At 46.1% G+C, this 27,005-nt stretch overlaps 2 protein-coding genes across 6 annotated transcripts; one reads left to right on the forward strand and one right to left on the reverse strand.

The window, feature by feature from the left end:
• Nucleotides 1-527: 527 nt before the first annotated feature.
• Nucleotides 528-16,138, reverse strand: LOC310693886 (uncharacterized protein). Its single transcript, XM_083476281.1, has 5 exons — nt 15,177-16,138; nt 13,346-14,828; nt 8,685-9,304; nt 3,216-3,378; nt 528-1,386 (listed from the first exon to the last, which is right to left on the reverse strand). Exons 2-5 carry the CDS (start codon nt 13,407-13,409, stop codon nt 755-757), a joined length of 1,479 nt encoding a protein of 492 aa, XP_083332407.1. The 5' UTR covers nt 13,410-14,828; nt 15,177-16,138; the 3' UTR covers nt 528-754.
• On the forward strand, nt 3,889-26,106 carry DUSP23 (dual specificity phosphatase 23). Of its 5 annotated transcripts, XM_083477859.1 has the most exons (5): nt 3,889-4,159; nt 4,253-4,341; nt 22,710-22,772; nt 23,484-23,758; nt 25,319-26,106. In XM_083477859.1, the coding sequence occupies exons 4-5, from the start codon at nt 23,489-23,491 to the stop codon at nt 25,502-25,504; spliced, it is 456 nt and encodes a 151-aa protein (XP_083333985.1). In that variant the 5' UTR covers nt 3,889-4,159; nt 4,253-4,341; nt 22,710-22,772; nt 23,484-23,488; the 3' UTR covers nt 25,505-26,106. The 5 variants fall into 5 exon arrangements, with proteins under 5 accessions (XP_083333985.1, XP_083333983.1, XP_083333984.1 ...); XM_083477858.1 differs by lacking the exons at nt 3,889-4,159; nt 4,253-4,341 and adding an exon at nt 16,791-16,894; XM_083477861.1 differs by lacking the exons at nt 3,889-4,159; nt 4,253-4,341 and adding an exon at nt 16,814-16,837.
• Nucleotides 26,107-27,005: the final 899 nt, after the last annotated feature.

Genomic DNA, 27,005 nt, shown 5'->3' on the forward strand with positions numbered 1-27,005 from the left:
TTTCCAATCTTAACTTCAGTTCTTCACAAGCTCATTTGCTTTATTATTATTATTAAGGTTTATCACCCACATTTATCAGCATTTTAGTGCAAATTTCTCCTAATAGACACACTTTTCTAGGCAATTTTGCCTAATATGCACAATTTTGCAAAAAGAATTTTCCCTAAACAAATAATGCATTTTGTAAGCTGGTTTTCTCTAATATATGCATTTGTATGCACACTTCACCCCAGTATCTGCATATGTTGGCTGTACACATGACATGGCATTGCAAGATTCAGAGCAGTGTAGATTTTGGAGGATGGCTGTGTGACAGTTCATGCATTGTTTTGGAAAGTGTGAATCAGGTAAAATCAGCTTTAAAAGCAATTCCCTCCCCCCACCCCAGCCCCAGACTTTGGAAGAAACAAACTCAAGTCTCCCCACTGAAGGTTGTTGTTGAAGCTGCTGAAGAATACAACAGACGTTAGAGTTAATCTTTTATTGGAGGAATAAACAGAAACGACAGCTTGTGGGTTTCACAGAACTCCTCATTCCAGCAGAAAGAACTGAAATCAATGCAACTAACAGTGTCTATTGCCATGCGAAAGTATAGATCTTTTAAGGACTACCACCACAATCCTAACTTTAAGCCCTGTTGGAGGCTTCAATCAAAGAAGCATAGAATTGTAGAGTTGGAAGGGACCCTAAGGATCATTTAGTCCACCCCCTTGTAATGTGTTTTTTTTAAAGACTCTCCATCTGTTTGCAAAGCCTACTCAGCTCTACAGTTGGAAAACAGGTAGGGCTTAAGAACAGTGTAGCCTCTCATGACATAATTTAACGATCTCCAGTTAATTATTGGGTTGGAAGGAACATGGTTGTCCCAGACAAGGCACATTTCGTCCCCAGACAGCACCCGGTCCCACATGTACACATCTGTGAGCTCCCCTACAAAGGACTGGTTGATATCAAAGCCACCCCCAAAGGAATCCTGATCTTGCCCCAGGACAATCGATGCCTCTGGACTTATAACATGACCTTTCATCACACCGTTTCGGGGAAAAGGTTGCCCATCAAGCCAGAACTCCACTAATCCTGTGTCAGATTCCCAACTCATACAGATCTGCTCCCAGCTAGGCTCTGAAACCAGTTTTTCTGGGAAGAAGAAAATCACATCTGCAGTCCCCACATAAAGGCTGTACTCATTAGTTTTGGATTTGAAGACCACGATCTCGTTGTCACTCGTCTTGGTTGCGTAAGAGAATAGGGTGTGAGCCCGGGTCATGTCCGTGTAGGATCTCAGGCAGATGGTGAAGCTGGTCAAAGGCTGCTGTGAGGTGGCCTTCAAAACCACGTGGCTGGTGTCCGATGATTCCGGGAATATGAAGACCTTCCTTTCAAGATCTGGGGGGTGGAGGAAGAGAACAGTTTAAAAGGAGCAGACATTTTTTTTCCAAGGATTAGTATGGCACCAAGACGGTGCCATTATTTATGTTAGGCTCTGTTTCTCCGTGTGCCTCATCTGAAGGAAGTCTGGATGTTGGCCACATCGTCTATCCAGTTCAGCATCATGTACTTGCAGTGGCCAACCAATGAAAAGCTCACACGCATGTCATGAGCTTAACGACACTCTCCGTACTTGTGATTCCCAGCAACTGGCATTCAAAGGCAGACTACCTCCTATTATTTATTAATTTATTTATTTATACCCTGCCCATCTGGCTGGGCTTCCCCAGCCACTCTGGGCAGCTTCCAACAAAATATTAAAATACAGTAATCCAGTTGAGATAGGACAAAGCCATCATGGTTTGTAACCATTGATAGCTGTCAAGGGTTCAGGGAATCCTATCTCTCTCACGGTGGGATGCCAAGAAGCAGAAAAACCAGAAGAGTTCTTACCGGGTAGTTTATTCAACATTCACAGAGAGAGACGAAGGGATGCGATCTCTCTTAGATAATGATGTTGCTCCACGTAAAGTCCCACCCCCTCAGTCCCTCCTATTCTACGTCACTCCTGCGCCAGCTTATCTGTGCTTTCTGCCTCTGAGCTTTCTGTTCTACTACCCTCAAGGCACACCTGGCTCTGGGAGATGGGGGGGCGGGAATGCTTTCAAGAGACACTGAGTCTGTTAGCTGTCTCTCCTAATATTTCCCAGCTCCTCTCCTCTGCAGTCTCTGAACTATGACCTCCTGCAAACCACCGTTCTAAATCTATACTGTCCTCCTCTTCTCAGTTCCCACCATTCCTCCTCAGGCCGGCTCCTGACAATAGCCATTCTCCATGAGTTCATCTACTTCTCTTTTAAAGCCCTCCTGGAAACCCAGTCAGATGGGTGGGGTATAAATAATAAAACTGCTGCTGCTGCTGGTGGTGGTGGAAGCCATCATTACTTCTCGTGGGAGCAAACTCCATAGTTTAATTAGGTATATAATGACTTTTTTTGGTCATAAGACGAAATAAAACAGTTAGTAGGTGGTGATTTTCTATTCTGGTGTGAATATCTCCAGTCGAGAGAATATCATAGAAAAGGGAGACAAACTGATTCCAATTAAGAGACAGCACAAGTTTTGAAAACATCTATACAGTGGTACCTCGTGTTAAGAACTTAATTCGTTCTGGAGGTCTGTTCTTAACCTGAAACTGTTCTTAACCTGAAGCACCACTTTAGCTAATGGGGCCTCCCGCTGCCACTGCGCCGCCTCTACACGATTTCTGTTCTCATCCTGAAGCAAAGTTCTTAACCTGAGGTAATATTTCTGGGTTAGCGGAGTCTCTAACCTGAAGCGTATGTAACCTGAAGCGTATGTAACCCGAGGTACCACTGTATTTCAAATTGTAGAAAGTATTGCCTGGAACGATTACCTGCAAATTCCATCCGCTTCTGTCAAAAGAGGGGGGGAGTGATAGTTGCTTTTATATTCCCAGTAAAAGATTATGGGGAACACAACCTGAATCACAGATGGAAGCATAACAGAACACAGAACAACTCAAAAACAGAAAAGCTTTTTTAAAAAAGGGACGGTGGAAAGGGTGGAAAGAAGGAGTTGGAACTGTGAAAAGCTGCACTCCTTGCTGCAATATTTTGTTTCCAGATGTCATGCCTAACAGCCCTTGATAGACCCATCCTACTCCATTAATTTGTCTTATCTCCTCTAAAGCCACTTTCACGAATGTGCCCCAGCCTTCCAGCTCACGCCCCTGGGTTGCTTTTACAACTCAACGCAGCACCCACCTTCCTGGGCAAGAGATCCCAGCAGGACAGCAAGGATGAGGAGAAAGGGATGGAAGATCTCCATGCTGCTGGCTGCACAGTGGGAAGGGCCTGGAGGGAGGATGAAATGGATCTCCGAAATGGTCAGATCTGCCTTGGAGACTTCCTTCCTGGTTGAAGCTGGTCACCGATTTGGAGCTACTGGAGAGTCTCTCTGGTATTTATAGGTGCACAGCAAGGGATTTGCAGGGGGATAATCCATGAAATAGATGGAAATATTTTTCCCATCCCAAACGTGGTATCAGTTGTCAGCTGGGTTTTTTAAAAAGCAAAACCCTGCCAGTATGAAAACGATCCCTCTTAGCCCACACAAACGTCGGGAGGCTTTCCAGACAACCTTGTGGGATACAGAATTTACAGGTAGAAATGTGTTTTCTGCAAAATTCAAAATGTCTTTCTCATTGGAGAAATCACACTGAATGAAATAATGTATCTGAACTCTCAGAATTTTGTGATTCAGTTCTTTGCTTGAAAAAATGGGGGCACTTTCGGCTTTTTAATGGACACAAGGATACATTTTTTATTATCAATATGGTGTGATTGTTTGTGAATCTGTTTGTTGAATTGTTATATTATTCCCATACGTTGTGAGCTATTTGGCACAAAATGTTGAAATTTGTTTTCTTCAGCTTTTTACAGGTTATGAGCCTTGAACCTGCCACCTTCTACAGCCTTCAGCTTGGGGTGTCCTTCAGACCTGTCATGCGCATCTTGGTGAATCCTGGTCAATGGGTCTGGGTGAACATATTGGCTTCGCCTACCCAAGGTGCTCTGAGCAAGGAGGGAGAATTTTCCCATCGTTCTTGGCTGGTGAGCCATGGAACACAGCTTTTCATATGCCCAGGGGATTGAGGGATACTTCCCTCTTAGATGTTAGTTCAAACCCACCATAGTTACACGGTTAGGTGGGGGTTTCGGCAAATCTTCTATGTTTAATATGAGCACAAATGATATGTTTAATAGGACCATCACCACTTGTCTCTCGTGTCTCCTTCCAGGGTGTTTGTTGGCAACCTCCTTGGGACTCCATCTTCTTGGCTGCTGATTTCTACCTGGCACCTGTTCTTAAGAAGCACATGTCCAGAAGGTAGGTTGCCTATTATCCCATTCTGGTAAATGTTGCTTCTCAGGTGGCTTTTTATGCCTGCCAAGGCTGCTGAAAAGATTAGAGGCAAGTTTATTAAAGTGTATTTCCTATCCTAGAGATAATCTTACAGAACAATCAAGATTACTGCCCCCTTAATCCACAGAGCCTAGGACTTGCCGATCAGAAGGTGGGTGGTTCGAATCCCCACAACGGGGTGAGCTCCCGTTGCTCGGTCCCTGCTCCTGCCAACCTAGCAGTTCGAAAGCACCTCAAAGTGCAAGTAGATAAATAGGTACCGCTCCGGCGGGAAGGTAAACGGTGTTTCCATGCGCTGCTCTGGTTCACCAGAAGTGGTTTAGTCATGCTGGCTACATGACCTGGAAGCTGTATGCCAGCTCCCTTGGCCAATAAAGTGAGATGAGCGCCGCAACCCCAGAGTCAGTCATGACTGGACCTAATGCTCAGGGGTCCCTTTACCTTTACCTTTAATCCACAAGAGCACCTCTGGCATTTACTTCTACGCTTTTATGTTGATGTTCTGCCCTTTGGAAGCTAGGACAGGGGTGGGAAGTCTCAGGCCCAAGGACCAGATGTGGGCCCCCAGGAATCTCTATCTGGCCCTTGGATTCTCCCCAGGCAAGTTTCTTAGCCTTCACCAGACCTTTGCTTGGTTTAACACCTTCCTTCTGAGCAAACCAGATGGCTTTGCCTCTCTGGAAAACCTGAAATGTGCAGGAAGCCTCCAAGACTGTGGGAGGCTCCCTACATCCACCCTCCAACTTAGCGAAGGGACAGAAATCCAATTCTGTTCACATTTAAAGACAAACACAATTAATTTCCGCTTTCCTAAACTATATGTGAACCCAAACCCAGACATCCTTTGAAATTTGTACTCTGAATTTTGCAATGCAGTTATCCTGCCACGTCCTGTGCGGCATGTACTAAGATGGGGGGGGGGACCTTTGGCCCTCCAGATGTTGCTGAACTACGGCTCCCATCATGCCTAGCCATTGGCCATATTTGCTAGGGATAATGGAAATTGTAGTTCAGAACCAAGCGAAAGGCCAAAGTTTCCCCACACCTGCTCTAGGGTAAAGTCTGCATGTAAATGCATTTATTAGTTAAAAATAAATAAATGCAGGAATGTGTTATGTTAGGGGAAATTTCATTGCAAAAATACGTCATTCTTTGAGAAACAGAGATATCTGGTGCAGTTCTGCTTCATTTGATACTTTTGTGTGAATTATTTTAATCTTCTCACCATGCTTATTCTGGTCTCCCACCTGACTAGAATATATCCGTGATATATAATGATACCTCTTGCTTATCAGTGTGGAGGTGTTGGGGAGGGGCAAATCTGTCCATTTCCATTTCCCATCATTTATATAAGATTTTGGGTAACATACAATGTTCTGCACAGCATTTTTTTTCAAATATAATGCATTTTTGTATGTTATTTACTAATATACACATGTTTATGCCCACTCCTATCCAAGGAGTGTGCATTCTTGTACACATTACTTGGCCGTAGAATGGCACTGCAAAATTCAGAAACTGTATTTCAGTTTACATATTGCTTTGGAAAGCGCTGCATACATTGTTTTTGCCTTTAAAGGTGAATGAAATCAAATTTCTTCCACCATTCCTAGACTAAATTATCAGTTTTAGGTTGTTTGGTCTTCAGTTGTGTTGAAGACAAAACTCCATGTAAGGTTACCAGACGTCCCGTTTCCCGGGAACAGTCCCCGGATTTACTAATCAGTTCCCAAACGAAATCCAGTGAAGTTGAAAAGTGTCCCTGGATTCATTGAAAAAAATCTGGTAACCTTACATTAAAGGACAAAAGCAGAGAGGAGGGAGTTCAAGTCCTCTCCTGATCTCAGAGCCATGATTTGGCGACGGGGAAACATGAGGTCTGAACAAGATTCCACACTGTCAGGGCTCTCCTTGGCCAAAACAACATCTCTTATTGGAAACAAAGGGTGCCTGTTACCTGAAACAAAGATGTGTTTCTTCTGTTTAAAGCGCTCTGAAACGCTACTGGATATCTGGAAATTCCCTCAGTGGCCACCACCTGAGCTGAGAGCTTGACTTATCACACTGTGCATTGTCTTCTTTGCTACTTTGAAAAAAAGGTCATCTGTAGGCTTAGCACGAGACGCGGAATATTCTGGAATGGGAGTGAAGCACTCTGAGGGTTGGTGGTCTGTTGTAAAGGACTGAATCCCCATCCCTTTCAATTCTCTAGCAACGAGAGACATATACAGGAGGGTTGCAAATCACAATTTTGTGTGGGTCCAAAAACCACCCAAGTAGAGATATGTAGTAATCAGGTCTCACCTGGGGAGAAAACAACTCCAGACTTTAATGGAGTCTGGTGTGGAGAGGAAGACTGTTGATTTCTGGTCTGTTTGGAGTTGCATTATGTTTTAAAGAAGCTGAACCTATGCTTGGAAAAGCATTTAAATTATGCAACCACTTGGATGTCTCTATTGTTTTAAGTCTGTTTGAAGAAAGTTCGAGTAAAACTTTCGAATTATATTGATGGGTCTGGACCATTTTTATTCCGAGAGTTTTTATTCATCCTACTGCTTCAAGCTGCACAATATTAATATCTGCAATACGCTCTGCACCCCCCTTGAGTGTCTTTGCTTGGCCAGAATGAGTCCTTGAAGTGTGATGATGTCTTTTACATGCTTGGATGCAAGATAGAACGGCTTGTGAGTGTGTACAGAAAAACTAACCTACTGTCAATGTTGGCCTGGGAGGAGCCAGAAACGTTCCCCACCACTGCTCTACTTAATTGTTTTCATTGTTAAACTGCTCTTACTGTCAAAATGTTCTGGCTGTGAAGTTCCTATTTGATACAGATCTATAAATTACTAAATATCCCCACTGAGGTAAAAGCAATTTTATGCATCTGTGGAAACAGTTACCGTATTTTTTGCTCTATAAGACGCACCAGACCATAAGATGCACCTAGTTTTTGGAGGAGGAAAACAAGAAGGAAAAAATTCTGAATCCCAGAAGCCAGAACAGCAAGAGGGAGCGCTGTGCAGCGAAAGCAATGATCCCTCTTATTGTTCTGGCTTCTGGGATAGCTGTACAGCCTGCATTCGCTCCATAAGACGCCCACACATTTCTCCTTACTTTTTAGGAGGGAAAAGGTGTGTCTTATAGAGCGAAAAATACGGTATTTTATTTCCTTTCTCCAGTCCAGAAGGCAGCTGCACTGCTACCGCTGCTAATGGTGCAGCTGAGGCCAGCCCTGAGAAAACATTGGGAGATTTCTCCTACCCTTGGATAAATTTTGTGAAAGCCGCCCCCCCCCCCAAAAAAAGCCCAAAGTGATCTGCTTCCGAAATAGGATGGAGGGTACCAAGAGGCCATTTTGCACACAGCTCTACTTCCCCATCTCCAAATTTTGGGAGAAGCAAAACAAAGACTTTCCTCCCAAAACCTGCCTGGACCATTCTGGTGTGGGATGTAACATAAGCAGTAAAGTACAACACTTCCTGTTTGCCCAGAGTGGACACACAGGGGGATGTTACTCCAGCCAGGAAGACTTCCTGTCACACCTGGTCTGGGGCTTCTTCCCCCTGCGTATGACCAGGTAGATGGGCGTGACCCTGTGAGACCCCATAAAAAGGGCTGGTCATTCTTTCTCTTTTGCTGTTCTTCTGCTGATAGTGTTGTATTTTGCTGTCCGCTGGCTCTCACACCTCAAATCCTCATGTGGAATGAACCCACATTCTTTTCTGTAACTCTAAGCTAAAGCCTGACTTCAGGGATCCAGCTGTGAACTGAATGCAAGTAAACTTCTTATAACTTATAAAGAAGGCTATTGTGTCTTTATTCTCTTTAGGAGGGATAAAGGGGACTTCCCAGGAACAAAACCCAATCTGGACAAAGCCAGATTGGATTGCTTAAGGAAAGGGATTCAAATGAATCTACCAGCTAGATTCCTGATATATATTGGGGAATGCACTCTGCTGCTGCTGACTCACAAGCATGAGTGAGGAAGGATACTATTAAATCAATATACCCTCTCCTAGTATCCACAGCATTCCCACATCTGGTTGGACATCTGTCCCATTCTCTCCTCAGCAATACAAACATTTTTTTTAAAAAAGGAAAAGGAAATAAGATGCAATCTTTTTTTATTAGAAGGGCAATGGTATACAAGAAGTTGCATGTATGATTTCCCGGAACTTGTTCACAGGCTGAAAGAGTTGAGATCAACACCGTCACCACTGAAACACCCTGAAGAAAATCTGGATAATTTTAAGACAGCTCTATTTCTTTTTAGGCAAGGGCTTCATTTAAGGCAGCTCCCTAGTTCAGTAGATGGTCTTCAGGGAAGGCTTAACTACGACATACCCCTTAATTTGATAGCTCAGGGATCTCCAGTTCAAAATATATTTGGAAAGGGTGCCGCCATTGCGGACGAGAAGCACCTCATCTGGGGTCAGCACCCGGTCCCACATGTACACATCCATGAGCTCTCCTAAAAAGGACTGGTTGATATCAAAGCCACCCCCAAAGGAATCCTGATCTTGCGCCAGGAGAAGGGATCCCTTTGTGCCTATAGAGTAACCCTTCTTCATGCCCATTCGGGGGAGAGGCTGCCCGTCCAACCAGAACTCCACCAACCCCGTGGCAGACTCCCAGCTCATACAGATGTGCTCCCACTGAGGTCCAGAGGTCATTCTTTCTGGAACGCTGAAGGTCACCGATGTGCCACCCACATAAAAGTCGTATTGGTTGGGTTTGACCTTGAAGATCAGGAGCTCATTATCGCTTTTCTGTGTGGCGTAAGAGAAGAGGCCGTAGTTGCGGTTCAACAATGTGTAGCTTCTCAGGCAGACGGTGACGCTGGTCAAAGGATCCTGGAACGAGGCATTCAAAACCACAGCAGCTGTGTTTGAACTCGCTGGGAATATGAATACCTTCGTTTGAAGGTCTGGAGGCAGGAAAAGAAGAGAGTAAGGGTTTTTTTTCCTCACACCTATAACTACATGCAGGTGTTACTTGAACGTTGTCTGAGATATTGCTTTAATATCCTGTAGCCCACTGACTTTTGGTCCAACCCTAGAGACCTGTTGTTGTTGTTGTTGTTGTTTCAGATCCTCTCAGCTTCCCTATTTTCCAAGAACAGTCCTGGATTTACAGAAGCCATCCCGGCTTCTGATTTGATCCGGGAATGTCCCACTTTTCCTTTTGACGTCCCTATTTTTATTAGAGAAATGTTGGAGGGTATGGAGTTATGCAAGCTCCGAGCCAAAGAGATGACAATCTTTAAAAGACATCTGAAGGTAGCCCTATATAGGGAAGTTTTTTTAATGTTTGAAGTTTTATTGTGTTTTCATATATGATGGAAGCCATCCAGAGTGACTGGGGCAACCCAGTCAGATGGGAGGGTATAAATAATAAAAGTGTTATTATTATGGAATAGAACATGCCTGTTTTCATTGGAGAAATGTTGAAGGGTATATTCTTCATTAAATTTCTATACCACAACATAAAATAACATATAAAGACACACTCAAGCGGAAGCCGCGTCAGACTTTTGGATTCCAAAAAACATTGACCAAACTTGTTGAGCTTTTTAAAGTTGTTGGGGGGTTTTTTTTTTTGTGTGTGTGTGTGTGTGTGTGTGTGTGTTTGGAAATTCGCAAATCAACACTTCCAATATGGGCTGCCATACGCCTGGGTTTTCCCGGACATTTCAAGCTATTTTCCAAAATTTCACTCGGACGCCATTTTTGAAGGACAAATCCCAGCGATGTCCAGGAAATTCCAGCCGTATGGCAGCCCTAGCAGGGAGTAAGCACAGCTATGAGTGCCCTGTACCCCCCCCCCCTGTGTTAGCCTGCTGCCCTCAGGTGCAGTGGAAGATACAGTCCTTTCACCAGTATTGGAGTAGATTAAGTCCAGTTGGCTTGGGTATGGGCCTTGGGGAAGGGCGCCATCTTGTCCTTTGCCTCAGGCAGCAAAATGTATTGAGCTGACACTGTTTCATGCCCCGCCCTGCATCTTAGAAGCAGTTTTGGTGAGGGTGCATGTGATATAAAACCCTCTGTATGAGTGAGACATGGCAGAGGGCACCATTTTCCAGCTCACCTCAGGTGGCAAAATGCCTTGGTCAGCCCTGCTTCTCCACCTTTATCATAGAAAATCATGCCCTCTGTAGAAGACAGGTCTCACACTGGGCTGAACACTGGGCTGGGTGGGATCTCCACCGTTTTTAATTATGAGCTCAGAAAACCAACAGTCTTAGCCAACGGCTGAACTGTGACTCTGGCAGAATCACATGCAAAAGTTGTTTTGTGCTGGTATTGTTAATGAATCACTTCGTTCATAAACCACCAATATGCCATCGTTAAGATAATCCACGGCAGGCTTCCTGAACCTTGGCCCTCCAGATGTTTTTGGCCTACAACTCCCATGATCCTTAGCTAGCAGGACCAGTGGTCAGGGGTGATGGGAATTGTAGTCTCAAAACATCTCGAGGGCCAAGGTTCAGGAAGCCTGATCCACGGGCAAAAGTCAGAAGAAAATCATTAAAATGCAATAAATTTAATGACAATATTTTTTAAAAAAAGCAGCAGGATTAAATGGCATAAGCACATAAGATGCTACAGTGGTACCTCAGGTTAAGTACTTAATTCGTTCTGGAGGTCCGTTCTTAACCTGAAACTGTTCTTAACTTCTTAACCTGAAGCACCACTTTAGCTAATGGGGCCTCCTGCTGCTGCTGCCGCGCCGCCGGAGCCCGATTTCTGTTCTTATCCTGAAGCAAAGTTCTTAATCTGAAGCACTATTTCTGGGTTAGCGGAGTCTGTAACCTGAAGTGTATGTAACCTGAAGCGTATGTAACCCGAGGTACCACTGTATTTCGGGTCAGTGGGCCCTCTAGTCAAGTATCTTGTCCTCACATTGGCCAACTAGGTATCTAAGGGAAGCACACAAGCAGAACCTGACGTGCAACAACAACAAACAAACAAGTAAACAAACACAAGAATGCATAGTTAAATATTTGAACCACAGCGGACAGTAAGGGTTTGAAAAAATCTCAAGCAATTTACCCAGAGGAACAAGAACATGTGTGCAAGATGCAAGACCTTCATTTGCTGGATACAGTGACATAAGTTTAAGTTAAAGAAAAGATTAAGAGGACACATATTTGATAAAATTGTTTAGAAGTTGCTGAAATAATTTGGTAAATTGGGATGCAGAAAGGGGAGGTATGGGGGAGTCCGAGAAACGAAGGTTATGGAAAAAAGGTTATGAAATTATACATGTTTGTTTGTCCTTTTATTTGTTTGTATTGTCCAAAAAAGTTGTTGTAAAACTAATAAAAAATTTATATGGAAAAAAAAGACCTTCATTTGCTCTGAAGAACCAATCTCTACTATTTTTTTTTTAATTTTTCTTTACTAGATTTTATTTTATTATTTTTCTTTACTAAATCTTTGTTTCATTACTACTTAAAAGTGAGCTCCAGCACTTCGCATTGTTCTTAGCAATGAGTCAACGGACACTCCTGTTCTTTAAACAAAGGCAATCCAAGTTCATAACCCGCAGCCTATTCAAGACAGTAATCTGACAGCTGTGTTTGTTTTCACCACACCGGGAAACCCCAGCTCTTCCCCATCCAAATCTTCTCCTTCCTCCAAGTGCCTCTGAGTCACAAACAGCAGCACAGTGGCTATTTTCGAGTCTTGACTCGGTGGCCTCATGTTCTCCTCTCTAAAAAAAACACCCTTTCACTCTAGACTTATGGTCAGGGGCAGTTATTTAGATGGCAATGTGTTATTCCACTTCCTTCAAATGTGTTCAACCATCAGCCCTGCTGCAACCCTGACCACTCCTGCTCATTCATAGGATCACAGAACCGGAGAGCTGGAAGGGACTCTGAGGGTCAGGAATCTCAATGCTCCCCATCCAATTTGAAACCAATACGGACCCTGCTTAGCTTTGCAAATGCTGTTGGCGTCCATCTGTCGCAAGCAGAAGTCGGCAAAGTTTTTGTGGCTTAGGCTGGTTCACAATCCTGCAGACGCCGCAGTGGGCTGGACTGCACACACACGCACGCATGCACAAACACTATTTCTGGCGCAGCTTCCCATTGGCTGCAGGAGCTTCCTACAGCCAACGGGAAGCCAGCCAGCATCGCAGAAGGCGGTCCCTGCTCTGCTCCACGCTGCGCCAGTTTAGTGCGGCGCACGGAAACCAACTGAGCCAGTGGCGGGGGTCCGTGGGCCAGTTAAATGACCACCATGGGCTGCTTGTGGCCCATGGGCCGTAGGTTGCCGACCCCTGGTCTTGAGAGACAATGGAGTATGCCTCCGGTGGGGGAAGTCAAACTGCTGCGTTAGCTGCACCGAAGTGAGGGGGGCAAGCCTAGGCAGTGTGTATGGAGGTCCTGGGCTGCCCAGATGACAAACCCGTCTCTCGGCCTCACTGATATGGTCCAAGGGAAAGCAGAGCAATACACTTGGCACCAGCTTGGCAGCAGGAGTGGCTGGAAGAAGGCATACAAGGTGCCATCCAACCACCTAAGGGACTCCACTCTGGATATTATTATTTATTTATTTGTTTGTTTGTTTGTTTGTTTGTTTGTTTATACCCCTCCCATCTGGCTGGGTTTCCCCAGCCACTCTGGACGGCTTCCAACAAAATATTAAAATACAATAATCTATTAAACATTAAAAGCCTCCAAAGAGGATATGCCTTTTCTTCTCCCAAAGACATCCCACAAGGCAGTAGAGGTTTAGGATCAGCGTTTTCCTTGTCCTACATGGGCTCCCTTCCCAGGTTCCAGAGCCCTATCTGTCCCTCCAATGCGCTAGCAGTTCTATCGCTGCAGAACCAATTGGAGCCCTCCAGGATTCCCCCCCCCCCAATCCTGCCCTGGTGGTTCCACAGCAGACGATCCAGCTGTTTCGCTCTGGTGCAGAGCTACAGGCATTTCAACTGTACAGCTCAACACGGCACTCACCTTCCTCGGCCAGAGCCCCTAAAAGGCAGGCCAGGATGACGAGAGAGGAGTGAAGGATCTCCATTCTGGCTGGACACAGAACAAACTGGTCAAAGCGGCCCCAGAATCTGCTTTTGATTTCTGTTGGGAACTTCTGTTCTCAGCAAAGTCAATCTGCAATTGTGAAATTTTGCAAACTTTCTCGGCATTTATATCTGAACTGTTTCCTGTTGCTTACTTCCTAGGGATTTCCCCAAAGTATTGACAAAACTGTTCCTCTCCCCCCACTTTCAAAACTACCTCAACTAGCACTGGCTTCTCTTTTTAACTCCTTACAGCTCAAAACCATTCCTCACAATCCTTGGATTCCAAGAGCCTTTTTGGACAGTTTTCTTAGCCAGGTTTTGTGGGACAGGAAGGGCCATAGGTCAGGGGCAAGACAACTTTCCTGGTGGACTTCAGGGTTTGTTTCTTAGTTTGTTTTCTGAGATCCAAAAGCCTTTTTCCAGCTTAGGAAATTCATTTACGCCTGAACACCACACCTAAAGAGACCTTTTTCGCATCAGATCTCTGTTGTGGACTTCCTTTAAACTCTTTGTGTGGTCCTTTTGTCTTAAGAGGTGGAGATCTCCTTGGCAGGAGGATGACAAGAGACTTCGCTTTATCTCTTTTTCTCCCCATTTAGTCTCATCTTGCAATTTAGCTTAGAGTAAGCTACTAACATGAGTTTGACCAAACTGCGGGAGGCAGTGGAAGACAGGAGTGCCTGGCGTGCTCTGGTCCATGGGGTCACGAAGAGTCGGACACGACTAAGCGACTAAACAACAACAACAAGCAAACCTACCTCACAGGGTTGTTGTGTGGATGAAATGGGGAAGAGAACCATGTACGCCACCTTGATATCCTTGGAAGATAAAGGTGGTATATAAATGTAATACATAATCAACAAATCTGCAGTTCTTGCATTTTTAGGCACCAAATGTTTAATTTAAAAAAATGACCTTTCGCCTGCGACAGGGAGTCTATTTGGTTTCTTCCTAACTCATGGTTCTACAAACACTTTCAAGACATTTGTGGAGAGGATGGATATGCTCTGAGGAGCCTCTCACACCCCCTTCCTTAAGCGATGTTGGAAGATGAGAGTCCAACAACATCTAAACATCTGATCTCAACTACAGACTACCTATTTGCTTGTACCCAGCAAGCCATTCTTTGCTCGGCCCACACCTGCCTCTGACTTTGACCCCCAGGGGCACGTGCCCCCCACGGACCCCAGAAGGGCACACAAACTGGAGGAGGGGTTAAAGAGCTCCCCGCTTAATAGCAGATAGGCTCCGTGACCCAACCGTCTCTTAGGCATTCTGATCCTGGCGTGAAGGCCGCTTCCTGCAAGGCTCTTTCCACCTGGCCTAGGGGTGGGGCCCACACTCACCAGCCCTACTGAAGAAGCTCCTCATGAGGCCGGAGGAAGATCGCCCAGTTAATGTTTTATTGATTTAATATGCTGTAAACCACTTGGGACGCGGGTGGCGCTGTGGGTAAAACCTCAGCGCCTAGGACTTGCCGATCATATGGTTGGCGGTTCGAATCCCTGCAGCAGGGTGAGCTCCCGTCTTTCGGTCCCAGCTCCTGCCCACCTAGCAGTTCGAAAGCACCCTTAAGTGCAAGTAGATAAATAGGTACCGCTTTATAGCGGGAAGGTAAACGGTGTTTCCGTGTGCTGCGCTGGTGCTGGCTCGCCAGAGCATGGCCACTGTCTCCGGACAGTGCTGGCCCCCGGCCTCTTAAGCGAGATGGGCACGCAACCTCAGAGTCGGTCACGACTGGCCCGTATGGGCGGGGGTACCTTTACCTTTAAACCACTTGGAGTTTTTTTATTAAAAATATAAAGCGGTATAGAAATTTAAAAATACAAAAATACATACATTATTACATTAAGGACTTTTTCACACTTCAGTTTGTCCCGCCGCTTCCCCACCCCTCCAAACCTGCTCGGATATACCCAACATTTCCTCCTAGTGTTGTCTACACTGATTGGCAGCAGCTCTCCAGGATTGCAGGAAGGGGGTCTTTCCCACCTGGGACCTTCTGCATGCAAAGCAGGTGTTCTGCTCTGTGAGATAAAGTGGCCGTTCCCCACGTGGGCATAGGCAGGATTTGGGGGGCGGGGGCTTCATGTTAGGAGAGGCAGAACCTCAGTTAGTTAAGTATTTTTATTGATTTACTTGCTGGTGGGGAAGCTGACTCCCAGCCTCCCCCCTCCCCCACTCCTTGCCTAGCCCATGGTTCCCCATAGCTCCTGCCACTGGAGACCAGGTTCAGACGACAGACGCAGGAAACCCTCCCCTTGCCTTGGCAGGGCTGTGAGCTCCTCTCAGGTACCAGCAAGTCCCAGTATGAACCAAGGTATTGACTGAGCCACTATTCCCCCACCCTGCCTGGACGACTACGGGGACTGTGCCCGGGACTTTCTTTTTTTAATATATAATGTTTTTTATTAATTTTTAGCATACAAAAATTTTAAAGAGATACCACACAAATTATTATACATACAGTATGTCCTTGTTTGGACTTCCTTCAGCATCTCTGATAGCCTTCCGTCTTGATTATTTCTCCTGCAATTCTTAACTTAATATTGCCCTTACCTTTTCTAACAAATCATTTCTCCCTTTCCATTTTTACAATATTTCTTAAATTACTCCTCACAGAACTTCTTGTAGTCCTACAAATGTAATCTGATCATCACAAATACTTTTCAGATACTCAGTAAATTTAGTCCAGTCTTCGGTAAACCTCTGGTCCCGCGGGTCTCGGATCCTTCCTGTTAGCTTGTCTAATTCTGCGTAGTCCAGAGCCCGGGACTTTCTGCAGGCCAAGCAGGGGCTCTGCCCCTGAGCCTTGGGCCGGCAGACAGAGCTACTTCGTTCCCCCACGGCTGCCCCCTTCTTGTCTGCGCCAGGACCCCCGAGAGACTGAGCACCCTGAGGGGCCAGAGGATGATGGTCTTCGCCGGGGGGGGGGCAGCAGCAGATCTCCCTTGAGGGATCCCCGGGGCACCAGATCGTCCGCCTCCCCTTTTCCTCCCTACGGGCCAGCATCTGGAATCAGCTCCGCACAGCGACTCAGCAACTTCTCAGGAGGAAAAAACACGCGGGTGGGTGGGTGTTCGGCGATGCAGCAAAACACGCAGAGGGAAGTGGCAAACAGGGCGCACCATAACAAACACCTGCGTAAAAGCAGGCAGGGCGCACTCTCCGGCCCCCGGGGATTGTTAATTAATCCTGACCCACTGAGATCACCATGTGGGTCCACAGGAAGCAAGAATGGAGACCTCCCGACGCGGATTGGGAGTCCCACCCTGAACAGCTCCTTCTGCCCGGCTTGGTTGTTGCTGCAAGAGTTGGGAATTTGGAGAGGCTCCCTTGCACTCTTCTGCTCTCCAAAGGACGGGCATTTGCAGAGGTTCCCTTTCCGCTTACACTGGGCGGGCAGGAAGTGCGCCCCTTGGCATCGGTATGACTTCCAAGCCGGCTCCTTTCTCCTGTTTTGCAACCCTGCTTTTCGTTTCAGGTACTGCGCGGGAAATCGGGTACCCAAAACAATGTCAGAAAAAGGGGGAAAGCGGCAGCAGATCAGGGAGCCTTGATTCCAGGGGCGCGCTGCCCATCCACATGCACGGATGCCGAGCCGTAGATACCCCAAAGCTGGTAGCCACCCAGGAACCACTTTTAACCCAAACATGCATTTGGAGACCCGCTTCTTAAATTTCCCCCATCTATTTGCAGGGTGAGAGTGTTCCTCCTGCGACCCACCTTAGATCAGGTCCGCTTGCCCCGACCCACCAGTTGAAGACTTCACAGGATACTGGTGGGACCGGCTGTGTGATAGAACACCTGCTCGGCATTCAGAAGGTCCCAAGTTCACTGCCTGGCATCTTGCGGTAGCGCTGAGAATGTCCCCGCTTGAAATCCCTGGGAGCTGCTGCCAGTCAGTGTCGACAATACTGAACGAGATGGACCAATGATTTGACTCACTAAAGGACTATATGGGGGGGGTGGAGGCGTTTGAGCGCAGCCTCAATGTCGTCCTGGGACAAGATTTCTTTGCCAAGGGTTATTTTTAGGCTGTCTAGCAAGGGGGGGGGGGCGAGGACTGACAAGCAGTCAGCTTGTATATGAAGTACGTGGTTTTAAATCTGCCCTCAGAGTGTTTTCTGTACATTTAAAAAGAGTGATGAGAAAACTGTATTGTTTGGAGGAGCATTTGGATATCTTACCTGCCCTTCCCCAAAGATCCCAGCCTGATTCCTGCACTGAAAGATGGTAGACTAGTCCTAAGTTCCTAAGTTTGTTGACAAACAAGGTTTTACGTATTTTATTCCTCTATTAAATTTGTATACTGCCCGTCATCTGGAAATCACAGGGCAGTTCACAACATAGAAAATACAAAGCGAGAATGCAGACTAGAACAAAAACAAACCAAGAAACCACCCCACTCCCTTCCAACTCTACAGTTTTATTATTCTGGCTTACAGCAATATAAAAATACAGTACAAGATTAAGATCAGCAGCAAGCAATAATGTTTGTGTCTCATGCACTCTGTCAAAGGGGCAAGTCCTGGGATGGGGATCCTCAGGCCCAGAGGCAAATGCGGCCCTTCAGGCCTCTCTGCCTGGCCCTCAGGACTTTCCCCATCCTCCAGAGCCACACACCTTACTGGCCACACCCCCTTCAGTGCTTTTACCTGGCTGGAGGGTGGAGATAGATGCATGTGGAAACAGACACACCAGTAATGTTCTGCCCGCTTTAGCCTCTGGCTACACATATTTCTGGCATGTGGCCCCCAACAGGTTTCCCAGAATGGAGTGTGGCACCCGAGATTTAAACAGGCTCCCTACCCCATCTACTGCTAGCTTCTGAAGGCTTTCAAAGAGGGGAAAATTAGACAAAAGAGAGAATCTTATCCATCTTGGCTGTGAGTCCTGGAATACCTTCTCCCTGCCTTGTGAGCCTTTTCCACCTGGCCTGGGAGGGCAGGGCCCTGACTGACTCCAACTACAAAAGTTGAGGCTGCTGAACAGAGCCTTGGCCTGAACTATTGTTTAGGGGGTTTTGTTGTAGGTGGGGTGGTTGTTGCTGATACTGTATTATTTTTTTGTATCTTTATTTTAGAGCTCATTATTTATGTTGAAGTTTTTCTGTTTGGTTGTATACTTCTTGATGTTTTACTTATTGTTGATGTTGATGATGATGAAGTTTTTTCTGTTTGATTGTATACTTCTTGATGTTTTACTTATTGTTGATGTTGTTGATGATGATAATAATAATAATAATAATAATAATAATAATAATAATAATAATAATAATAATAATTTCATTATTATACCTCGCCCATCTGGCTGTGTTTCCCCAACCACTCTGGGCAGCTTACAGTATATATAAAACATAATAACAGCATCAAACATTAAAAACTTCCAGATACAAAGCTACCTTCAGATGTCTTCTAAAAGTTGAATACATCTTGTAACTCCTTGACATCTGAAGGGAGGGCATTCCACAGAGAGTTTGTGACTACTTTTGTTATGTTGTACTTACGTATTCTTTCCATGGTGTAAGCTGCCTTACATTAAATTATGTATATATGTGTATCCTATAAAATGCTTTCGGAAAGAGGTTTGGGGATGACTGCCCCATGGAGGGATGCCAGAAAATAGGAAGCAAATAATAATTACTATTTTCCATTTGTACTTCATTGAAAGAAGCCCACCTCTTAATATTGTGCTTGGATGGTATGTGACTTCCCAAAGGATGAACAGAGATATATAGAAGGCCTATGCTTGGGTGGGATGGTTTTGTTTTGTTTATTTAATTATGTATTTTGTGTTGTTTATATTGCAAGTTTATGTTGTGAACTGCCCTTAGATCTATGGGAGAAGGACAGCATACAAATTTAATAAATAATAGTAATGTTGGAAATGCACTCCTTGGAAGCTGGCTTGGAGAGAGGCAAGGATCCTCAGATATGTCGTGTTGATGGGTGGAGGGGAGGAGGCAGATCTCCTGGGGCTCAGGTTGTTGTTATTATTGTATTGATTGATTAAATCTATATACCACCCTTCATCCGTAGACCTCAGGGTGGTTTACAGAATAAGAGTACAAGGCGAAATTCACAAAAGACATAATATGAACAAGAAAAAGAACAAAACAAACAAATACCTCTCACAGGCACATTTAAAAGAGCATAAGATGTTAAGAATCCAAAGGCCTGCCGAAAGTGGAATGTTTTTGCCTGGCACCTAAAGGTGTATAATGAAGGCGCCAGGCGAGCCTCCCTGGGGAGAGGATCCCACAAACGGGGAGCCACTGCAGAGAAGGCCCGTTTTCGTGTTGCCACCTTCCGGACCTCCTGCGAGTGGGGCGCATGAAGAAGGGCCTCAGAGGATGATTGCAGAGTCTGCATAGGTTCATATGGAGAGAGGCAGTCCTTGAGACTTTATAGGTCACAACCAACACTTTGAATTGAAACTACGTAATTGGCAGTCAGGCCAGGATCGGTGTGCTATGCTCAAATCGTCTTGGCCCAGTGAGCACCTAAACTCGCCTTCACCACTAACCCTTTAACTACTAGGGAAATTTATCTTTCCTTGGCTGCAGGAGGTGGGGGCAGAGAGAAGTGCTGTGCTGTTGGATCAGGCTGGAGGGAGCCTGTATAGTCCAGCATCTTATCCTCACAATGGCCAACCAGAGGCCTAGTTGAGAAGCTCACAAGCAAGATTTCGGCTTCTCCTGTACAGAGCAATGGTGGCCACAAGAGGCTGCTGTAACACCAAAGGTTGCATTTTGGAGGGCATTATAAACTGCATCTGCAAACCTAGGCATGCTTACCTGGGAGTAAGCCCCACTGAACTCAGTGCATAGCTGTCAACCTTCCCTTTTTTTTGCGGAAAATTCCCTTATTCCGGTACCATTTTCTGCTGCTTCCCACTGCTATCCTGGATTGTTAGATATCCTATAGACTGTCCCCTTATTTTCGAGGCTGCTGATCCCTTATTTTCAAATCTGAAAGTTGACAGCTATGACTCAGCGAACCTGTACATCTGCAGCCCTAAATATATTTATCCTTATTTCTTCCTTAGCGCAGTCCCCACCAGATCCTGCACAGCTCCGAAACGGATGCCACCAGGGATTGAAGCAGATTTACTGCCACTGAGCAGATTGGAGCAGATTTTCTGCCAACATTTCTCCGGGGAAACTAGGGACGTCCTTTTCTATTATTATTATTATTATTATTATTATTATTATTATTATTATACTCCACCCATCTGAGTGGGTTGCCCCAGCCACTCTGAGCAGCTTCCAGCATATATAAAACATAATAAAACATTAAACATTTTAAAAAACTTCCCTATGGAGGTCTGCCTTCAGATGTCTTCTAAAGGTTGTATAGTTACTTATCTCCTGGGCTATGGGGTTGCATAACTCCATACCCTCCAACATTTCTTTGATGAAAATAGGAATGTTTCTAAGGGAAAGCAGGAGATTCTGGCATCAGATCAGAAACCGGGACGGCTTCTGCAAATCCGGGACTGTCCCTGGAAAATAGGGACATTTGGAGGGCCTGCAAAGGCTCCTTCCCCTGGGAGGCCACCCAGGGAATATCTGCTTGGGCTGAGGGCCAACAAAGATGGCGGCACCCTGGGCCATTGGCTTCTGCTTTGCAAAGCTTCAGGTCTGGGTAGTTCCACCGGCAGAGAGATTACATGATCCCACCCGGGGAGCCTCCCTGCAGGTTTTCTCATTGACTCCGGTGACCTCAGAGGAGATAATCCCCCCTGCTTTTGTTATCTGTGGGAAGAGGCGCTGAGTCATCGCTCTTAAGCGCCAAGGGTGGGCCGCCGCCAGAGATTCCCATCATGCCTCTGTGCTTGACGGGCCTTGGAAGCTTGTCAGGAGCTCCTTGGTGAATCCTAGAACTGTAGAGTTAGGAAGGGCACAAGGGGCATCTAGTCCAAACCCCCGCCTCCCCCCAAAATGCAGGAATCTCAGCTCAAGAATCCCTGACAGGTGGCCAAGCCAATCTGCTCTCCCCCTCAGAAAGGTCTTCCCAAGTTTTGGTCACAATCTCCTTTCTTGTTATATTTGATTGGACTAAGGGAATATTGTTTTTAAATAATGATGATGATAACAACAACAACAATAACAACAACAACAACTTATTGTTTAAATAATAATAATTTATTATTTATACCCTGCCCATCTGGCTGGGTTTCCTCAACCACATTGGGCAGCTTCCAACCAAATATTAAAAACACAATACAGCACTAAACATTAACATAGCGGGCAGATGAAGAATCGGAAGTCCTTTGCTTTCTGAATTTTACTTTCTATCATTCTCTTTTAACCTCTTTTCTACCCTCTCTTTTCTCTCTCTGTTTCTTTCTCTCTTCCTCCCCCACCCCCCTTTTTATTGTAACTAGATAAAACTATTGGTTTGGTTTTTTAAAAGGGGAAATATATTACGTTATCTTTTTCTCTATAAACCATAATTAATTTTTAAAAAAAATTAAAAAAAGAATCTCCTTTCTTGTCCTTTGACAAGAAGAAGCCGACTCTTCTGAGAAGGTTTAGAGACTCCAGCCATTTTTATTACTCATACAACCAATCTGCAATGCTGTTTTGACCCTTTATGCAGGGGTGGAGTTGTTTTGGGGGCTTGAGGGCCACATTTCCTTCTGAGCAACCTTCTAGGGGCCACATGCCAATGGCCAGCGGGGCTAGAGGCAAAAGCAGGTGGAACAACTGATGGGAATATTCTCTCTTTCTGGTAGCTTAGTTGGCAGTGCGGGGAGAACCACGTCCTGGTGGCTAATAGCCACTGAGAGCTTTATCCATCATGAATTGCTCTAATACTTTGCTCCGTTTAATCTTATGCCAGTTAGTCTTTATGTTAGGACACCTCCAGTATTCCCCAGAAGAGATTCAAGCATATTTGAGAACTTTAAAATGGTGCAATTAAAGCTCCCTCTGGTGCAAGATATCAACTTATTTTTTAAAATAAGGAAAGTAAAGAAAGTGATGGAGGAAGGCACCCAAAATCTTGAGTTAACCATCAACTGACAAAACGGTGTCTGTCCTCCCTGTGAACACATCAGGGCCAGTGCTCAGTAAAGCGTGGACATTGTATAACCTCCACACAAGCGTTCTACCAGCAAATCTGGATGAATGCTCAATAAACAGGTCAGCAGGAAGAGCTCGGGGTCTCCACAGTGCCACAAGACCCTGTTATTTTTCCTCTGCAATAGGTTGCTGGAGTAAATTCGTCAGCACCGCCGAGAGGATCTTAATTAAAACAAAAATCTCTTGTGTTTACTTCTTTCTCTTGCAGCGCTCCAGTTTTCTTTTGCCTCCTCTGCAAAAGGGGCTTCTCCTCACAACAATAACCCATGAGGTAAGTGAGGTGCAAAACGAGCAAATAACAGAATATTACTTGTTCATCCCAGCAATTTGCCCATGGCCGGTCCTACCATTAGACAGAGGTAGGCAGTGACCTTGGTGGAAATTCTGCATCTGATCCCGGTCATCGCTGACATGTGGCCCTCAGAAGATTGCCCAGACAAGAGTGTGGCCCTGCCGAAACGAGGATGTGAAGACAGTAGCGCTCTCCTCTGTGTGTTTTCTAGCAGCTGGTACACAGAGAAAGGCTGCCTCTCTATGCGAATGTTTGCTTAATACCTTTTTGTTCCCTTTCCTGTGTTGTTCACTTTTAATACCTGCAAAGACAACAGCCGGAGCTCTCTCCGGCACCTCCCCACCCTTTTTCTGTTAGCACAGCGATCATCCTGTGTTTTGTTTTCTTTTCCAAATCGGGCAGCGGATTTCCACACACAAACCAGCTTTGGTTCTAAGAACGCTTAATCCCAACCCAATACCTTTGGCTGCGTTGAGGGCTAGGCGGTGGCGGCTCTGTTCCCAGAATCCTCCGGGGCTGCACTCAGGGCAGCTCCAGCCAGACCGCACCGAGGCGAAGTTTTCCGCAGAGGGTGGCACTGGGGAACCGCGCCCAATTCTCAGGCAGCCTTTTGAGAACACGGCAGGGAGAAGGGAGTTGCCTTTTGGTGAACTACCTCCGCTTTGGTTTTTCTCTCCCTCTCGCTCACAGGGTCCATGGCGTCCGACAAGCCACCCAATTTCTCCTGGGTAGCGCCAGGCCAGTTGGCGGGGCTGGCCATGCCCCGCCTGCCCGCACACTACCGGTACATGCATGAACATGGCATCCGACATCTGGTGTCACTCACGGAGCGCAGCCCGCCGTACCACGACACCTGCCCCGGCATCCAGCTGCACCGCCTGCGTATCACCGACTTCTGCCCGCCTTCGCCTGAGCAAATCCAGCGCTTCCTGCAGATTGTGGACGATGCCAACGCCAAGGGGGAGGTCAGTTTTCATGCCGCCGTATCAAGGCAATTTCTCTAGCTGGTCTAGTGTTGTCTATGCCGGGGGTGGAGAACTGGACTTTGAGCAGCAGGCTGGATTCTTACCTCCTTGAGTTTCTTTTTCAACCTTAAGTCTCCACATTTCCACATCAGTTTGCGATTTTAAAAAACAATCCCCATGAAAATTTTAGTGTGAATTTATGAGCAATTTTGTCAAATACAACGTGTTTGCGTATGTTATTTTTAGTGTACAGTGGTACCTTGGGTTAAGTACTTAATTTGTTCTGGAGGTCCCTTCTTAAGCTGAAACTGTTCTTAACCTGAAGCACCACTTTAGCTAATGGGGCCTCCTGCTGCTGCCACGCCGCCACCACGCGATTTCTGTTCCCATCCTGAAACAAAGTTCTTAACCCGAGGTAATATTTCTGGGTTAGCGGAGTATGTAACCTGAAGCATATGTAACCTGAAGCGTATGTAACCCGAGGTACCACTGTACTGTAATGTGCCATTTTTACACTTTTGTTTGTGCGTCTGTGTATTTGTACACATTGCTTGACTGGAAAACTACCTTGTAAAATTTGGAGAGGTACGGATTTTGATGGGTGGCTGTTTTTCCCCCATTTGCACATTGTTTCAGAAAGCGTGGAATAGGTAGGTTCAAGAAGCAGCTCACTAGCTTCACTAGCTTCACTGCAAGTGGGTTGCTGTGGGAGGGTGGGGAGGTGGCAGAGGTTCAGCCTGGTGCAAAAGCACCAGCAGAGCCAATCCAGCACCTCACCTCTCCCTTGTGGTAAGCAACAGCAACCGACCCAATGGAAACCCCACCTGGCAAACCGCTTCTGATGTCTTCCCGTTCAAGTGCATTTCCCTGATGTTTCCCTAATTTGCAAAAAAACCAACAAAAAACACCCCACATTTTTTTTACAAGCAGATTTCTTGCAAGAGAGACCTTAAAATTAATGGCACTGATTTGCAAGGCCCCATCCATACCTGAAGTTTAAATCACTATTATACCACTTTAACAATCATGGCTAAGCATCCTTGGAATTACAGTTTTTTAAAGGATTCCGAGAGTTGTTAGGATACTCCTATTCCCTTCACAGAGCTGCAACTGCCAGAGTGATTTAACAATTCCCATTCCTAGGAAACCCTCCCTCAATTGGCTGGTAGTTAGAAAGATGAGAGGTGAGGGTTGAGCCTACAGTGATGTGATCTAGAAGCAAGAGAGAGGCAGAGCAATGCTTGATTTCTCTTTGAATCCAAGGCTGTGGCTATGAAGGAAATGCCAGTCTTGGGGTGTGAATGCAGGCTCAGGTTGTATATACATGTAAATAAACCATATATCATAAATACACCACAGTCTCTGCTGTGCCTCATTCCAAAGGAAACACAAACATTGGGTAAGTGCCTGGAACTCCTGGGATCTCGCACCACTCAGAGGTCAGGGTAGCATGCGACAGTAGAGTGCAGACGTGCCAGGAGCTCTTCAATTTCACAAACGTTAATTTCCTCACGGGCCAGAGGGGCCCTTTCACGCTGCGGCTTTCCCTCTCTTCACCAGGCTGTGGCAGTGCATTGCATGCTGGGATTTGGCAGAACCGGAACCATGTTGGCCTGTTACCTCGCCAAGACCCAGAAGATCACTGGCGTCGACGCCATCCACGAGATCCGCAAGCTGCGGCCAGGCTCCATCGAGACCCATGACCAGGAGAAGGCCGTTGTCCAGTTCCACCACCGTATCAAATAACCAGAGGAAGAGATGAGGATGGGCACTAGGAACTCCTCTGCTGCTGAGTTGACTCCATGGGGGATTTTAACTTTACCATAACCCCTGTTGCTGGCGGAGGATTATCTGGCTGCCAAATGGGGAGGCTGCTTGATTTGTTGGTTGGTTGGTTTTCTTGTTTGAAGCAGGTGTAGGCAGTCTGTGGCCCTCCAGAGTTGCTGAACTACAACTCCCATCACGCCTGGCTGTTGGCCCTGCTTGCCAAGGCTTATGGGAGTTGTAGTTCAGTGACATCTGGAGGGCCAATGTTTCCCTGCACATGCTTTAAAGGGATGCTTTGGATTCTTTAGTGTGGGCTTCTGGTTGGGGTACAAACTGATTTTTTTGTGGGAGTTTCAGATACTCAGGGAACAGAACCCCATTGCAAGGGTTGGCAGCAAGCAATGAGTTTTCCCTTTCACCCTGGAAGAAACAGCCAGCATGGGCAGTCAGGAGACATTTTACAAACTGTCTGTGCATTTAAGGAGTGTCATGGGGTGCTCTTTTCTGTCGCAAGCCAGCAGATTCTCCTGTCTTGACACTTGACCGCCCAGAAATAAAGGCGATCAAAGGTGACAACTGTACATATTCACTTTCAGTTCATTTTATTCTGTATTATTTATTCTTACATTCGCACCCCAGTGCTTCCTCTGAGGAGTTGTACACGGTTCCCCGCTTCTCCATTTTATCCCCACAGCAACCCTGTGAGCTAGGCCAGTTGAGAGACGGTGACTGGCCCAACGTCACCTGGTGAGCTTCACAGCTGAGTGGGAATTTGAACCCTGATCTCCCAGGTCCTAGTCTAGCACTCTGACCATTTCACCACAGGGCTAGGGAAGCATTTTTTCAGCTCAAGGGCCACATAACTTTCTGGAAAACCTTCTGGGGGCCACATGCCAGCAGGGGTGGAGAGGTGATTAAATGGAGGAGGGGGTTGTCACTTTAGTCTATAAAAAGTTCTAAAACAAATAATATAACCAATTGAATAAGAGTATTATTATTGTTTAACTGGGACGCGGGTGGCGCTGTGGGTAAAACCTCAGCGCCTAGGACTTGCCGATCGCATGGTCGGCGGTTCGAATCCCCGCGGCGGGGTGCGCTCCCGTCATTCGGTCCCAGCGCCTGCCAACCTAGCAGTTCGAAAGCACCCCCGGGTGCAAGTAGATAAATAGGGACCGCTTACCAGCGGGAAGGTAAACGGCGTTCCGTGTGCTGCGCTGGCTCGCCAGATGCAGCTTGTCACGCTGGCCACATGACCCGGAAGTGTCTGCGGACAGCGCTGGCTCCCGGCCTCTAGAGTGAGATGAGCGCACAACCCTAGAGTCTGTCAAGACTGGCCCGTACGGGCAGGGGTACCTTTACCTATTATTATTGTTATTATATAGCAATGAATAGAACCCAGTTAGCGTTTGTAAAGTTCAGGGATACTAAAAACCAGTAGTCATGTGTGCCTCCATCCAGGGCACACCTTTGCATTTCATTT

This window comes from Podarcis liolepis, assembly GCF_965112155.1.
Source record: "Podarcis liolepis genome assembly, chromosome: 15".
In the NCBI taxonomy this organism is placed as follows: domain Eukaryota; kingdom Metazoa; phylum Chordata; class Lepidosauria; order Squamata; family Lacertidae; genus Podarcis; species Podarcis liolepis.